Source organism: Apodemus sylvaticus, chromosome 7 (genome assembly GCF_947179515.1).
Source record: "Apodemus sylvaticus chromosome 7, mApoSyl1.1, whole genome shotgun sequence".
Taxonomy (NCBI): domain Eukaryota; kingdom Metazoa; phylum Chordata; class Mammalia; order Rodentia; family Muridae; genus Apodemus; species Apodemus sylvaticus.
The window spans coordinates 12,685,910-12,703,567 of record NC_067478.1 but is presented as its reverse complement, the minus strand read 5'-3'; the positions used below and the strand labels follow the sequence as shown (position 1 = coordinate 12,703,567).

The following is a 17,658-nucleotide window of genomic DNA, read 5'->3' as shown; positions in this document are numbered from 1 at the left end:
CTTCGCGGCCCTCCTGCCAGGCGCCTGGACGGTTCCCGCCCGCGTGACAGGAACTCCGCATGACGGAGGCGGCGAGCGTCGCGCGGCTCGGAGCTTCGCTGCCCCGTCCGCTCCCGACCTCCGGGGACGGCGCGTCGGGCGCGCGGTGAGTGCGACGTCGGCGTCTGAGGGGACGACGCGGGCTGCCCGAGGGGAGCGCGTCGCCGCCGCGAGCTCATCGAACGATGGCTTCCACGACCGCCGGCCGCCGCTGGCCTCCGAGAAGACGCAACTCGAGACGGGGCCCCACGCCGCGGTCCCGCGCGCCCGGCGCGAAGCTTTCGGCCCCGGAGGCCGGGCCGCCACGCCGCGGGCCTCTCCCGCGCAGCGGAGGTGCGGGACGCGACACTCTCCTCGGAGCAAAGGCGACACCTTCCTCTCCCGCCGCGCGGCGATACGTGACGGCCCTCGGGCCCCCGCAGCCGCGCGGGAGCACGGACTCGGCCTGCGCTGCGCTCCCGCAGCCTGTCCCGCACGAGCCGCGGGAAGCAACCTCCCGCCTGGCCCCGGCCTCCTCGGAACGCGGGGCCTCCGTGTCACCTGCGCGCATCCCGAGGCGGCGCCGGCGAGTCCCGGCCATGTGGGACCCGCGCGCGGCAAGGTGCGTAGCTGGTGGGGGGGGGGCGCCTGGGGCTTTGCGGGCCGCGAGTCCCTGAGGCCCCCGCGGGGTCGTCTGCCCTCCCCCCCTCCCTTCCCCCCTCTCCCCTCTCCCCTCCCCCCTCCCCGGACGGACCGCGGCCTGGCGCAGGTAGGCGCGCGCGGCGACCTGGCCCGGGCGTCGTTTTCCCTGCGGGGACCCGACCACCCCCCCCCGCCCCCATCCCCGGAGGGGGCCTCCGGGCCACACCGCGGCGGATTCGCCTCGCGGCACAGCCTGGCTCGAGGTGTGCGGAGCCGCGCGGGGATGGCGGCGCGGGATCGGCGGGGAGCGCGGGCTGCCCCCTGGAGGGGGAGGCCTCTGTCCTCCGTCCCCGCGGCCTCCGCGGCCCACCCTCCACCGCCGACCCGAGTCGCGGGGCGGTTTGCGCAGGAGCGCGGGGTCAGCCTGCTGCTCGGCCCGGCTCTCTGCCCAGGTCGTCCTCGGCCCCAGACCCGCACTCTGGTCCTCGCGGGCTCTGCGCACTTGTAACCCGCCGCGGTGGACTCGCGGGCCCGCTGCGGGTGGGAGTGGGGGTACTCTGCTCCCTGCTGGGGGCGTTTCTCAGAGGCAGAGAAGAGAGGGGATGCCCGGGGACAGGTTTTAGGGAGACGTGCAACTTGGAAAAAAAAAAAAAGAAAAAGAAAAATTTTAAAAAGACGGAAGAGGGGGGCTGTGAGTTCCGCAGTCTGGGGACCAGTCAGCTCGGTTAGCACTGTCGTAATCACCGCATCTTTAGCTAGAGAGGATGAGCTGAAACCCAGAGGCCCTGTGTCCCTTGCACCCGGATTTATCTCCAGCCCTAGCGTTCAGCTTCCCCGTGCCAGGCACCTTTTTGATTTTTGAGGAAAGGCTATTACCCTGTTGGCATCGACAACCTCTTTGGTGCTTTCTAGAAAGTACCTTCCTGTAGAGGGAGGGATCATGGGTTTTTAACTGTTTTTCTACCAGAGCTGTTTTGCAGGATTGCAGGGCGAATTCCTTTTCTTTATATCTTAAAAAAATGTTTAAGAAAATCTACAAAATAATGGGTCTCACGATGACATGACTTTTGAACATACTTGCCTCTCCCTTAGTGTTCTCTGCTCCCTTCAATCTGTCCCCTGTGTTTCACATCATTCATAGATACAGAAATCTAGAGTCTACGTATGAGAAATTAGTTCATTTTAGTATTTCATGAAATTTTAGTGTAGAGGGCTTAGGAGATTTTTCATATAAATACGTCATTGTGTTTTGCTCATATCGCCCCTCCCCACCTCCCACTCACCAAAATGAAAAATGCTTCCTGTCTGCCTTCATCTTTGAGCTCTCTTCTCCCTCCCCTTCCGCCCCCCCCCATGTGTTTGTGTGTGTGTGTGTGTGTGTGAAAGGGAGAGGGAGGAGAGAGAGAGGGAGGAGAGAGGGAGAGGGAGGAGGGGGAGAGGGAGGAGAGAGAGGGAGAGGGAGGAGAGAGAGGGAGAGGGGGGAGGGAGAGGGAGAGGGAGGAGAGAGAGGGAGAGAGAGGAGAGAGAGAGAGGAGAGAGAGGGAGGAGAGAGAGAGAGAAGAGAGAGAGGAGAGAGGAGAGAGAGGGAGAGGGAGGAGAGAGAGAGGGAGAGGGAGGAGAGAGAGAGGAAACAAGATTTCTGAGTCTGGCTAATTTTTATTTTACTTGATGATCCCACGTTCCATTCGTTTTCATGCAAATTATGCAGTTAGAGTCTTTATGAATGAGGAAGTCAATTGTGTATATATGCCACATTTTCTTTATCCCCATCTCTTGATGAGCGGTCGAGGCTGTTCCTGTATCTTGAACACTGTGAATGCTGCAGCAGTAAATATGAATGTGCAAGTATCTCTGTGGTTTTCTGACTTTGGCTTCTTCAGGTAGATGCCACTGAGTATCTGGGTCATATCGTAGTTCTCCTTTTAGTCTTTGAGAAACGTCTACATTGATCGCCGCAATGGCTGCACCACCAGTTTACAGGGTCACTGCCAGCATATTAAGGGTCCCTCTAACGTCACCCATATCCTTTCCAGTTCTTGCTGTCAAGTATTTTCCTGAAGATACACATTCTGACGGGAGTGAAATGGGATATCAATGCAGTTTTAATTTGCATTTTCCTGATGTCTAAGAATGTTGAATGCATTAAAGCACATTTATCGGCTATTTGTAATTTTGAAGTTTTGGGAGCTAGAGAGATGACTTAGTGGTTACTGCTTCCTGCTCTAGCAGAGGACCTGGGTGGTTTCCCTGACTCCACTGGTGGCTCACAATGGCTGTAATTCCACTTTCTGGGCCTCTAGCGCCCTTTCCTGGCCTTGAGCACTGATCGCACATGCAACCTAATTCATATATATGTAGACAAAACACTCATACACATAAAATAAAAATGACTTAAGTTCTTAATTTTGGAGTTATCTACCTATTCCTAGATATTAATTTCTCACCGTATTTGTATAGTTCATAAATATTGTATCCCATTCCATAGGCTGTCTTTTCACTCTGCCGATTGTTTCCTTTGCTGGGGCGATGCATTTCAATTTCATACAATCTTAGTTGTCAAGGAATGCAATTACATCTGTAGCTTTGGAGCCCTTCTCAGAGAGTCCTTGCCTTCCAGAGTGTCAGAGCACCTATTAACCTGTTGCTGATCTATTTTCAGTTGCTTTTTTTTCTTTTTCAGACTGAGAGAAGGAGATCTCTTTCATGGTTCTACGTGTGAATATACAGTTTCCCCAGCACCATTTGTGGAACTTTTGTTCCCAATTGTACATTTTGACATGTTTGCCAGGAATTAGGTGGCTACAACTACGTATGTTGATTTATGAGTGCCTTGTTCTAATTAGTTGGTCTGTGTGTCTGTTTCTGGGCCAGTACCATATTGTTTTTGTTACAATAGCTCTGTGATATAATTTAGGCCCAGATACTGTGATGATATTATGCCATGTTCACTCTGCTAACAATTGCTCTTTCTACCTTCTAGTGTTTTCTTCAGGGTTTTGATGTTTTCATTACAAAGGTCCTTTACCTCCTTGGTTAAGTTTATTCTTAAGTATTTTATTTTATAGTTTTGAAGCATTGTGGATGGATTTACCTCCATTCCCCAATCTGGTTTCTTTCTTTGCAAGCTCACTATGGTTATGCAGAAAAGCTACTAAGTTTGTGTGTTGATTTTGTATCCTACGTTGCTAAAAATATTTATCAGGTATGAGTTTTCAGGTGTAGTTTTTTAAAGTATAACATGGTGTTGCTTACAAACAGGATATTATGATTCTTCTTTTCCCATTTGTAATCTCTCTCTCCCTCTCTCTCTCTCCCTCTCCCTCCCCCCCTCTCTCTCCTCTCTCTCTCTCCCACTCTAGGCTAGGCTTTGAACACTGTTGAATGCAATCAGAGAGAATGGACAATCTTTTCTTATTCCAGATTTTAAAGAAATTATTCTCAAGTTCCCCTTACTTAGTATAACATTATAATAACTTTTATGATATGTGATGTCCATTCTCACACTTTAGGGCTTTTTTTAAAAAAAATCACAAATGATTATTAAACTTTATCTAAGTGTTTTCTGCATTAGTTGAGGCAATCGTAGGTTTTCCAATGTTAAGTGTGTGTGTTGTATTACACTTACTGTTGGGTAATGTTTTTTAAAGATTTATTTATTTTATGTATGTGAGCACATTTTCACTCTCTTCAAACACCCCAGAAGAGGGCATTAGATCCCATTACAGATGGTTGTGAGCCACCATGTGGTTGCTGGGAATTGAACTCAGGACCTCTGGAAGAGCACTCAGTGCTCTTAACCACTGAGCCATCTCTCCAGCCTCTTCTGTTGGGTATATCCAACTGTGTTTGCATTTCTGGGATGAAACCAACTTTGTTATCTTCTTAATGTATTGGTTCAGTTTGCAAATGTTTTATTTTTGAGAAAGTGTGCATCTATGTCAGGGAAATTGGTTCCTAGTTTTCTTTGAGTCTTTATTTACTTTTGGAATTAGAGTAATGCTAGCTTCACAGAATGAGTTTGGGAGTGTCGCTTCCCTTTCCATTTTATGCAGCAGTTTGAGAAGCATTGGTGTGTTAGCTCCCTCCACTGCCCCTTTTTTTGAGACCTGGCTTCTCTGTATAGTCCTGGCTGTCCTAGAACTAGCTCTGTTGACCAGGCTGGCCTCAAACTCACAGGGATCCACCTGCTTCTGTCTTCCAAGTGATGAGATCGAAGTTGTGAGCCACCACTGCCCAGATGGTATATTATCCCTTTAAAGGTTTCAGAAACTTCAGTAGTAAATATTCCAGTCTTGGATTTTTCTTTGTTGTCAGACTGTTTGAGTTTCAGTGAACTCTATAGATCTTCTCACAATCACTTACATCTCCTTCATTTTGTCTCGGTAAGTCATCTGTCCCCTGGAATTTATCCATTTTGTCTAGATTTTCAAGTTTTTTGGAGCTGAAAATTCTAAAGCATTCCCTAATGATCCTTTGGGTTTCATTGGTATCCACTATGCTATACCCCCTTCCAGCTCTGACTTTATCAATTTGAGTTCTTATCTTTTTTATGCCCGTTGGTATTTGTGTTATGAATTGGAAGCCCCGATATTTGGAGCTTGCTCCATTTACATTGTTCTGCCATCTTGATGCATTGTCTCCTCTGTGTGCTGTGCCTTCTTTACCTCTGTGTGCTGTGCCTTCTTTACCTCCGTGTGCTGTGCCTTCTTTACCTCTGTGTGCTGTGGCTTGCACTCCACTTTATTTGGCATCAGAATAGTCACACTCGCTTGTTCATGGCCTCTGTTTACTTAGTACGTTGAATGTGCTATGAGTTCTTGGATATTGTGGTCATGCTTCTGTAGATTTTTAATCTTACTGTCTGAACATCTAGTCTTCAATTTCTGATATTCTTCCATCTGCTTATTTTAGTCTCTTGGTAGCTCTACTTGGCTAGGATTTCATTTCTAACACATCCCTTTTAAAGGTTTCATTTTATTTAACTTTCTGTGTATGAGTATTTTGTCTGCATGTATGTATGTGCATCATGCCCACGAAGGTCATCAGATCCCCGTGTGCTGAAGCTACAGTTAGCTGTGAGTCACCATGTAGATGCTGGGAATGGAACCTGGGCCCTCTGCAAGAACAGCAAGTGCTCTTGACCACTGAGTAGTCTCCAGCCCCACACTTTTGACATTTCTATTTTTCTTAAATCTCAATTTCATCGCTGGGTTTCCCATGCTTGCCGCTTCCCATGTTACTGATTTTGTCACGTATGACTGGCCCTGTCCTATGGGTAGAACTGCCCATCGATCTTGTGGTCTCAGCTTTGCCTAGCTCACTTTTCAGATAAGCCCTCTGCTGTCTGTTTTCTGCAGGGTACCATGCAGCTGGAGCCCTGTGAGGCATGCCCCTTTCTGCTGTGTTGCCCCTCAGCATATCTACCCTTCTCAGATGTCGTATCTCTATCTCTGTGATTTCTCCTGCTTTTCTACCCTGTCTTCGGAGTATGGCAATTCTTTAGACTTCTCATGTACAAGTCACAGGAGTCAGTCCTAATCTCTTGTCTTACCTCAGATATCCAGGCTGAGTTCTTGAGTCTAAGTATCTTTTGTAGATTTTTAAATAGTCTAGAAGTTGGGGTGTGTGTATGTGATGTGCCCACTCAGAACTGGATTTCACTACCACAGGCCTATGGGATTCTAGGTATTCTTTTTAGAAAACAAAACAAAACAACGACAACAGTAACAGCAACAACAACAACAATGACAACAACAATAAAAGCCTACTGAACAGAGACACATCCACCAAGCTGTTTGCATGGAATCAAGAGCTTCAGTGCAGTAATTTTCTTCTTACCATGATGCTTACATTTGAATTTTTAAAAAGCTGGCCACATTCACCATCAGGACCACATTCACTTCACGAGGCAAGCATCACCATGTAATATGGGTGCGCCTGGGACTAGACACCTGTTCTCTCAACTTCCTGACCTCCACCAAACAGGCCTTGCTGCTGGGGAATTCTTGACTTCTCTTTGCTGGTTGGTTCCCTTTCCTGTGGTTGCTATCAAAGACCCATTTCTGTGCCCTGTCATTATTTTATCTTTGCTTGTTGGGATGAAATTTGTCTTAGCTGTGAAAATAGAGCCTGCGGGTGTTCTCTTTGAGGGTGGTAGAGAGATTCTGAGAACACTTACGAGCTGAAGTGGAGGTGGAAGGTTGACTTCTGGCACTCTTACTATTTTTCCCTTATGTCTCAATCTTTATTTGGTAATTTTGAAGCATGTACATGTGAATATACTTTTCTAACACAATACTGATTATATATAATGAGCTATATTATATATAAAACTTAATTTTATAGCTTATGTGTCTTTATGCACTTTTATACTATATATATTTAAATTAGGAAAATTTCTTTTTTTACTGGCCATTGTTTTTACTAACAGCGAGGAACAAGGTTCCCTTTGCTTTCCCAGAGGGGGAAGTAGAGCTGAGAAGTCCTTAGAAAGACTGCTTTTCCAGCAGGTCTCCTTACGAGTGCAGAATACCGTAAGGAAGCATTACATGCCAGAATGGCCATCTCACACGCACACGCACACACACCCTCACAAAGAAAATACTTATGTTACAGCCAGAGATCAGTAGTGGAGGCCAAGCTGGGAAAACTGTTGAATGAAAGGGAGCACTGACCTAGACAGGCCGGCACTTCTGTTACACTGAAATCACGAATGGTGTTCTCCTTATGGGAACGGCACTGACCATTTTCCTTGACCATTTTTTCTTGATTTCGAAGCACATAGAATGAATATGACCTTGTTTCCTTCTTTCGTTAAATACCTGTAAGGGTAAATGACTTGTACCTTCGATTCCCTGGGCTCAGTTTGGTTGGATTAGCTCCATCCTTTCCTACTTAACTAAGCTCCATGCATCCGGTGAGCCGGTGGGGTTGTGTGTCCTCTGTGCTCAAGGCAAATCCGAGTTTAGCGGTATCAGCTTTTGAAAGTCAAGTACCATTTACATAGACTCTTAATTTGCTCAGCACTGGGTTTTCCTGTCTTTGAGGGCAGCACTAAAAGTGGACAGACAGATTTCTAGCCTGGGAAACCAGGAGGATAGTTGGGAGGAGATAAGGCCAAGGATGCAGGCACAGCACAGTGGACAGGGAGCAGCTGGGCCATCTTGATTCATTGTCATAAAAACGCTCAGCAGCTTGTATGTAATGGGGGTGTGTGAGCTCCTCCTTCACCACGCGCAAGGGTGCTTCCAGGCCCTCGTCTTTGTACGTGGCCTGTGCAGCACAAGCAAAAACTGTGGCACAGTTTTGTAGCAGAGGATAACCTGCTAGAGCTGGTTTTCTCTTTCCACCTTGTGGGTGGGTCTTGGGGATCAAACGCAGGTTTCAGGCTTGGTGGCATGTGTCTACCCACTGAGCCATCTCACTGACCCCAGGAAGCAATTGTATACTGCTCTCTATTAAAAAAGCCAGTAGTCTGAGAAGACAACGGATCTCCATCCTAAAGGTTTGTTCCCCACCTCATCTTTAGCCAGCGCATTATTGAGGGAAAGGAAACAAAGGCTTCCAACCATCCCAAAGTTAGTCTTATCACTCTGATCAGGTCTCTGGCCATGTTTCTGAGATTTTGTGTTCCCACATTATCTTCTCTGTATATTGGGGGAGGATTTCCATGGATGACATCTAGATTGAAAGTTACTTCAGAACAGACCATTAGCAGTGTGTGTATGTTGGGCTACACATGCATTCTTTCTCATAGAATATAGTGCAAACATAGTATTATAGATCGTGAAGTGAGCCTGTCACTTGGGCAACCTTGGACTAACCCCTCCCACCAGCAGCACCTCTCCTGCCAGAGGGGAAGGGCATACACATTGCTAATTTCCAGAGCCCATTTAAACCTCAGCCTGTTGACCAGGTGCTAACTGTGGCTCCTGGACTTTCTTTCCAATAGATCCCTTTTTACTTGCATTAAACTTACATTTGCCTTTTTTGTTTTAAGTTGGTTGTGGTCCTCAGAGATACTTGCTGGCTCTGGGCTAGTGAGGCTATATATTGATAAGCGTTGCTAATGATGATAGAGTGCACGTCACACTGGGCATACCTGTGAGGATAGATGAGTGCAGATGTGAGCAAGCGCTCGATGATGGCTCTTCTGTCCTCCTAGGAAGACAGTGGGAAGTCAGTCTGAGCTGGATCTCGATAGAGGGAGAGGAATTTAAGCAGGTAGGATGAGAAGCATCAGGAAGGGAGATTCTACCTCAAAGGACCAGATGTTAAGAGTATTTGGTCAATGTAAGGGTTCACACTACAACATCATTAATAATAGTTCATCTTATGCCAGGCTGTGTATAAACTGGGCTCTGGAAATCAGCAATGCGTGTCTCTGGGTGTGCAGATGAACATACTCTGTAGCCTGGCCAAACTTTCTGTGTGTTTTAAAATAGGTATGGATGCACACTTTTGTGTTTTAATGGATTGGGTTTTTGAGATTATGCATTTAACTTTTAAGTTCATTATGTTTTTCTGGTCACTGTTACCCTGTGTATGCTGTTTATATGAAGCGATAGTGAGCATAGATTTTGGCTTTAGATTTGTGCTTGTGCCTTTCAAGGATTTCTTCCTATGTAGGCCTGTTTCTTGATCTCTCAAACTTGAATACCTGTATGACTCCTTTACTGACTTTTTCAGTCATATCCTCCTGGAATGGCTGAGAAGAGCCCAGCACGGAGCTGTCGGGTAAGAAGCATGCAGCACGCTTCTGGCATCGCTGAGCTGCATGGGCTGCTCTCAGAAGAGCAGTGAGCAGAGAACACTCTAGTCTGGGTGCATGCAGAGGCTGTGGGCTGCAGAAACTGCAGTCCAGCCACCGTGCACTAAGCCTTCTCTGTGACTCAGTGATATAGTTAGCAAGCTGGTACACTCACCTCTTAAAGCAGCAGTGATGAGTTACCACAAATTGAGGGACTAAGCAGAAGCTTAGTCTTTTACACTTCAGACATGCTTCCCATTGCTAGAGCTCCTCCATGAAGATCGCCAAAGACCACTGCTTTGACCAATTTCTTTCTTTTACTTTAAACTATGTATATATGTGTATGTTTATGTGTGGCTATGCGCACATTAGTGTAGTGCTTGTGTAAGTCAGGAGAGTGTGTCAGAGCCCCTAGAGCTGGAGTTTCCGACAGTTGTGAGCATTCCAATGTGGGTACTCAGAGATGAACTCAAGTCCTCTGAAAGAGCAGGGTGAACTTTTAACCACAGTTCAGTCTCTGCAGCTACATTTTATTATTTTTTAAATGTACGTATGGTACACACACACACACACACACATACACACACACACACACCTTCCTGAGCTCTCTCACTTGTTCTCCAAGTTACTCTACAAATTGCCTTCCAGTTTGCTTTATTCACTTTAGTGGCATATTTTGACAGCTTTTACACTTTATATAGATGCACCTCTTATTTTTAAATAGCAGTATTGTTCTGCTCTAAGATGTACCACACTTTACATAAATCTCTGTAGAACTTTTGCATTTGAATGGCTTTTACAGAGTATCACACAGTGAACAAAGTGTATTTGAAGAACAATTTCCCAACAACTGAAAGCTGTGTTCCAAGACTGAACATCAAATGTTTGTGACAGATGTTTTATCCGGCCGTCAGCGTAGGTGAGCGTGATGGCCACACTCTTGCTGACCTTAGTGCTGGGAGCTGCTCTGTGGCCCCTTAATGGACAGGAGCTGGGCTTATGTCTGTCACTTTCCTTATGGTTTTTGCTTTTAGTGCCATTAAGGTCCCCTTCTCAAAAAACTTATTTTTGATGCATTAAACCTTTTTTGATTTCTGGTAATTCAGGGATTCATAAACAGGTTATGAAGATAAGTCTTCTTCCTCTACTCTCCTCCCTTTCTCCAGGAAGATTTAGTAATTTTACTTGTGATGGTACCTTCCAGATCTTGAAAATACTTTAATTAATTGCATAATTAACTTTGTGCTAAGTGTGTGTGTGTGTGTGAGAGAGAGAGAGAGAGAGAGAGTAGATATAAACAAATGCACATTTATATTATTCAACATTTGTCTGCTTATTTATATGTTATTTATTTTATCAGTAAAGGGAGCATACAGCACACAGTATTCTGCACCTGTTTTCATCAAATATATTTTGAAAATGATCCTATATCAGCACATGGACATTATCTAAAGCATTTTTGTAAGAAATATTGCATAGTATGTTGTGAAGGGGCTGTGATGGCTAATGTTAATTGTCAATTTGACAGAATCTGATAGGAGATATGCTTCTGGGCATGCCCATGGGGCATTATTTTGTTGCTTTAATTGGGGTTGGAAGACTTGTCCATTGTGGGTGGCACCATTCCCCTGAGTGAGATCCTGGCCTGTGGTAATGGAGGAAGGAAACTAGGTAGCAGTGTGCAGTTATCTCCTCTGATTCCTTATTGTGGTGCCACGTGACCAATGTGACCAATGTGACCAATGTGACCAGCTGAGTCTGGTTCCTGCTTACTCATTCCTGTCATGATGGACTATGTAACATGAACTGTGAGCTAAAAGAGACCCCTTCTCCTTAAGTGGCGTTTGCCTGCTACTGCTGTTTAGGTTTTTTTTTTTTTTGTTTGTTTTTAAGATTTGTTATGTGTAAGTACACTGTAACTGTCTTCAGAAACACCAGAAGATGGGCTGGAGAGATGGCTTAGTGGTTAAGAGCTCCGACTGCTCATCCAGAGGTCCTGAGTTCAGTTCCCAGCAACCACATGGTGGCTCACAGCCATCTGTTACAGGATTTGATGCCCTCTCTGGTGTGTCTGAAGACAGCAATATGAATAAAATAAATCTTAAAAAATTAAAACTTTAAAAAATAAAAGAAACACCAGAAATGGGCATTAGATCTCATTATGGATGGTTGTGAGCCACCATGTGGTTGCTGGGATTTGAACTCAGGACCTTCGGAAGAGCAGTCAGAGCTCTTAATCACTGAGCCATCTTTCCAGCCCCATGTTCTTTAGATTTTTAAATAAGGTCCTTTTTGGGCATTGTGGTAGGTCCCAAATTAAAGCTGTATATGTGCATTACTTAGGTAACAATATATTTCTCCCTAGAACATTGAAGATATTTCAAAATGTGTATTTACATCTTCTCAATGTTTCTCTAAAGAGGGCACAACTGATGTAATAAAAGGTACTAACGAAAGTGCATGGATTGAATGAACTTCAGCAAATATGCCTATCCATGTGACCCTTCCTCTTGGAAGCTTACTCAGCTTTTTCTACACTCACTTTGTTGGCAGGATCTATTTGTTCCTTGTGGCCATAGACCTAAGCTTCCATGTTCTTTCATCTGGGAGCTGGTTTCTTTACTCTATTTTTGAAAAAAAAATTTGGAAAAAAATGTGTGTGTATATTTCTGGTCTGTATGCATGTCTATGTCTAGTGCTGTGGAGCCCAGAACAGGCCATCAGGTTTCACTGGGATCTGGAGTTACATGTGGTTGGGAGGTACCATGTGGGTTCTAGGAACTGAATCTGTATTCTCTGCAAGGGCAGACAGTGCTCTTAGCCACCGAACTATCTCCCCTGCCCCTGGGAACCTTATTTCCCATGATTCTCCACCTTCAAGGCCTGCCATAGCAGGGCCAGACTTTTTAGGCTTGAAGTTTCCTGTGGTCTCTTTCCTGCCCTGTGATATCTCTACTCCTGTAGCAGTAGATATCTGCTTTTACAGATCTTGTGGCTAGAGCAGGCTCACCCACATCTACACTGTAATGTCCTTTCTTAAGGTATACGAAAACAAACCTATCAAGTTTCTTTGGCTATGTGATATATTCACAAGTTCTGGTCTTGTGATTGGGGTGTGGATATTTTTGGAACATCCATTATTTGCCTTACCACAGAGTGTGAAGGGGAAATTTCTTTCCCAGCTTCTACCAAGTTATGATTCATTTCATTTCAGTTTATTTAAAAAAACTACCTTTATCTACAGGGAGTTATTTGATGTCATATATTTATTTCTGGATATTCTGTGCTTCATTTACATGCTTACTCTTTTACATGTTAGGACAACTCCAAAAACCATGTAGGGGTAAGTTTCTATAAATACATGTAAAATGATAAATAATATTTTACCTTAATATTTCTTCTATTAAAAATATCTTGGCTACTCTGGCTTATTTATCTCTTAGATGAACTTGAGAGACATTTCATTACTTTATATATCTTGTCTTGCAAAAATTAAAAAAAAATCAGATTTCTGGCTGAGAAGATGACTTGGCAGGTAAGGACAGAGTCAAGCTTGATGACCTGAGTTCGGCCCCAGCAGCACCTAGTGAAGGAGAGAACCAAGTCTCGCTCTTGCAGTGGTCCTCTGCTCTCCATGTGTGTGCAGAAGCACCGGACTCCCCTCTCTCCACCCCTACCATAGATAAATAAATGTAATTACAACTTTAAATCAAAGTTTGTTAAAATGCATTCATTAATAAAGGAAAGTCTGTCATTTTATAATTATGAATTTCTCCAGACAGAAATGCAGTGTGTTTTAAAAAGTCAAGATTGATAGGTGATTAAAGTTTATTTTATTTTTCCTATAAGTTAGTCTGCAAACTCAGGTGTTCGTAGACATTTCATAAGCATTCTCTTTAAAAGCTCCTGTAGGAATTACATGTGTAACTTTACTAAATTCAGTATTTTGTTATTCTACTTTTTCTTTCTTTCAAAATCTGTTTCCTCAGGCCGGACAGATTCAAGTTATTTTAGTCCTGTGTTAATTTCAGCTTGTAAACACCAAGTCACATAACCATGTCAAGTTAATTAACCTCCCTAGGGGTCCTGCTTCTGCTTGTCTCACACAGTGAGCTGTTCCATTTGTTATCTGAAATTTAATGAAAAGTGTATTTTGAAGTACTGTTTAGTCAAGGGACAAGAGTGAGTCAGGCTGACTTGAGTCATGTCCCAATCTGAGCATCAGGGGAAATTACCAGCTAAAAATTGACTGCATTGAAAATTCTGCACAGCAACAAGCCAAGTCTGAAACAAACCAGTACAATGTTAGGCCTTTTCCCATCCCTCTCACAAGCAAGCAAGCAAGCAAGCAAGCAAGCAAGCAAGCAAGCAAAACTGGTTCATGAAATTATGTGAGAACATTTTCTTCATGTTTGCTTTGCAGTATCAGCAGTGGTTTTATTGAATTGCATTTTGATTTTGCCAGTTGTTGCTCATCTTGTAAAGGGAATTGGGTAAAAAGAAACTTGGTAGTTTGGAGAAGCTGTGAAAACTACATTTCTAGTTGTAGTGCTCTGTGTACAGAGGAGGCATCCTATACGTATACATATAGACATGTGGATAGGTTGCTCAGTATAATTTTTGACACCCTACATTTTATTCCAAAATATGGTTGAGGGAGTTGTTCCAAGAGAACTTATCCTACGCTCACTTGATCTGTGTTAAGAGATGGTCGGAATGGAAAGAAGCAGGCGCTCAAGGTGGCAGTGTGATAGTTCAGAGAGGTGGAAATACCCGGCCCTGTGTGGTCTTCAGACATTGGTTGTACAGGGGTTTAGAGACTGGATTTTCCACCAAGTAAACAGTATTGCCATGTTGCACCTGGGCGGGTGGCAGTTCTACCTAGACCTGCACTCCCCAGTAAGACCTTTTGCTATGATGGAAATAGGTTAGAACACTCTTTTAAAGCAGTAGTAGCCACTGGTCAGATAGCCCTGAGCCATTAGAGATGTGGTTAGAGTGACTGGGAAATGGGAGCTTTATGCTGGAGAGATGGCCCAGACATTAAGAGTGCCTGCTGCCCGCTTTTAAGAGGACCTGGGTTGGATTCCAGCACCCACATGGCAGCTCACATCAGTAATTCCAGCTCCAGGTGAATCCAACACTCTTTCCTGATCTCGGGCACTAGGCACACACACAAAGCCGGCAAACAATCTCTGCACCAGGCACATACATACGTGAAGGCAAACACTCATATAAAAAATACATCTTTACAAAAAAGAATGGTTGCTTTGACTGTACTTTATCCAATTTGACTTACATTGTCAGTATCTATATCTGGCTAGTGGTGCCAAGCTGTTCTTGGAACAGCATAGCAAGTAGTAGTTAGGTGGAATGGCAAAGGTCGTCAGAGCAAAGACAGTGTGCTGTTAACTTTAAGAAACAGCTGGGCAATCAGGACACTGGCTCCTTTGGAGACACTTTGCTCTTGGAAACCTACAATTCCTGTCAAGCTCCTCTTTGAAAAGCTACCATTCAGATACTAAATGGTACTGACTCTTCCCACCATGATCCCTATCACCAGTGGGACACAGGAAGTCTCTTTGGGGAACTTACTCTGGAAATCAGTTTGACAGTTCCTCAAAAAATTGGACATAGAACTATCGGAGGATCCAGCTATACCACTCCTGGGCATATACCCAGAAGATGCTTCAACATGTAATAAGGATGCATGCTCCATTATGTTCATAGCAGCCTTATTTATAATAAGAACCCAGAAGCTGGAAAGAACCCAAATGTCCTTCATAGAGGAATGGATACAGAAAATGTGGTACATTTACACAATGGAGTACTACTCAGCTATTAAAAACAGTGAATTAATGAAATTCTTAGGCAAATGGATGGAACTAGAAAATGTCATCCTGAGTGAGGTAACACAATCACAAAAGAACACACTGATAAGTGGATCTTAGCCCAGAAGCTTGGAATACACAAGATACAATTCACAGACCACATGAAGCTCAAGAAGAAGGAAGACCAAAGTGTGGATACTTCGGTCCTCCTTTGAAGGGGGAGCAAAATACCCATGGGAGGAGATACAGAGACAAAGGTGGAGCAGAGACTGAAGGAAAGGCCATCTAAAGACTGCCCCACCTAGGAATCCATTCCATATACAGTTACCAAACCCAGACACTGTTGTGGATGCCAACAAGTGCTTGCTGACAGGAGCCTGATATAGCTGTTTCCTGAGAGGCTCTGCCAGTGCCTGACAAATACAGAGGGGGATGCTTTCAGCCAACCATTGAATGAGCACAGGGTCCCCAATGGAGGAGCTAGAGAAAGGACCCAAGGAGCTGAAGGAGCTTGCAGCCCCATAGGAGGAACATCAACATGAACCACCCAGTACCCCCAGAGCTCCCAGTGACTTAATCACCAACCAAAGAGTACACAAAGAGGGACCCATGGCTTTAGCCGCATGTGTAGCAGAGGATGGCCTTGTCAGACATCAATAGGAGGAGAGGCCCTTGGACCTGTGAAGGCTCGTTGCCCTAGTGTAGGGGAATGCCAGGACAGGGAAGCAGAAGTGGGTGGGCTGGTGAGCAGGGGTAGGGGGGGATGGGATAGGGGGTTTTCAGAGGGGAAATGAGGAAAGGGGATAACATTCGAAATGTAAATAAAGAAAATATCTAATTAAAAAAATCAGAAAATGGTGATCAGTACTTTATGTGAATTTTTAAAAGATTGTTGTAAATTATAATTTTCACATAAAAGGCAAGACTGAATTAAAGCTATATTACTGACTTTGAAAAAAATGTTGAGTGACAACAGAGAGCCAGGTAGCTCTTCTTATCCCCTTCTTCCTGCCTTTGGGAAAATGCCTAGAGTTTCAGCGACATCTTCATTCTTGAGAGGACAAGCGTGATGGCATACACAAAGCCAGTGTGTTTAGGATGGTGTTGTAGAAAGAGAAAGCGGTGTGCTCGTCCTGTCCTGCTTCTGATGATGAGAGAGAACTACCCCTGCTGGTCCAAACACTATCACATGTTCTGGGGGCCAGATGCATCCTAACTGCTACACATTCATAAACCCAGAATGTCTACATTCCTCGGATCAATGTCTCCTACCAACAGTCCTGTCATTCTCTGGGCTCTGCCCTCTTCCTTTGAGGTTTACATTTTTCTTTAGTGCAGAAGCACATTTGGGGCCATGCATGTATTAAACTCAGTATTTAGGCTCATAGCCTTACTTCCATATTACTGAAGTAGCAGACAACTCCTTTTTGGAAACTTAGAAAAGTCATTTTAAAAAGATTCAGCTTTAGGGATCTTAGGAGATGGCTTAGAAGGTGCAGTGCTTGCAGTGCAAGCATCAGACCTACCCCAGGACCTATTTAAAACTCCAGCTCCACTGCTGGTGTTTGTAATCCTAGCCCCAGGGAGGTGGTGATGGATGGATCCATGGAACTAGCTGGCCAGCCAGTCTAGCTCAATTTGTAATTGTCCAGGTCAATAAGAGATCATGCCTAAATAAAATAAAATAAAATAAAATAAGCAAAGTGGACAGAATCTGAGGAATAACACCCAAGATTGTCCTCTGACACATACATGCATAGACACCTATGTTTGTGCACATGAACATGTATACACAGTACCTCTCCCCCCCACAAATTTCCATTGTCTCAGAGTCTTTCAAAACCATCTTTTTAGGTGTTAGGGCACTATACTCAGTGCTGAACCAGTCTCTGACAGGGAGATAAAATTTGTTCATTGGACTCTTGGCGACTTGAGTGGAGCCAGCTTCACTTAATGCACAGGGGCTTGGCAGTGTGAGTAGGCAGCAGAAGCAAAACAGGGCTCTGCTAAGCAGGAGCAGCCACTTCAAAGAACACAGGGTTGACTCGTTCCAGCCACGTTCCAGCCACGTGGACGGAGGGCTAGCCAGTTTCCTAAGTTCTAAACATTCTTACTGAGCATCGACTTTCACATTTCACAAGCCATAATTTTTAGATTTTAATTAAAAAATCATATACTAGCACCATATTATCTAACAAAGCAGAATATAATGAGATCTCTCAAGGCATTTACTAGAAATAAGTGTCTTTAGAAAATTTATTTCCTGAGCTGTAAGTGGCTTGTGTGAATGGCAGGTGTTAAGTGCCTGTCCAAACTACATTCTTCTCTCTGTTAGTAGTGATAATGCCTGCTGACAAAATTAACCAACACAGGTCAGATATACTGTCATTTAGTAATCGCTTATTAAAAATAACACAA

At 44.5% G+C, this 17,658-nt stretch overlaps 1 protein-coding gene across 1 annotated transcript in view; it reads left to right on the top strand.

The window, feature by feature from the left end:
• Nucleotides 1-224: 224 nt before the first annotated feature.
• Trank1 (tetratricopeptide repeat and ankyrin repeat containing 1) overlaps nucleotides 225-17,658 on the top strand; it is an 87,671-nt gene continuing 70,237 nt past the window's right edge. The window contains exon 1 of the mRNA XM_052187091.1: nucleotides 225-640. Within this exon, the coding sequence (XP_052043051.1) occupies nucleotides 225-640 (416 nt within the window). The remainder of the gene's footprint in view (nucleotides 641-17,658) is intronic.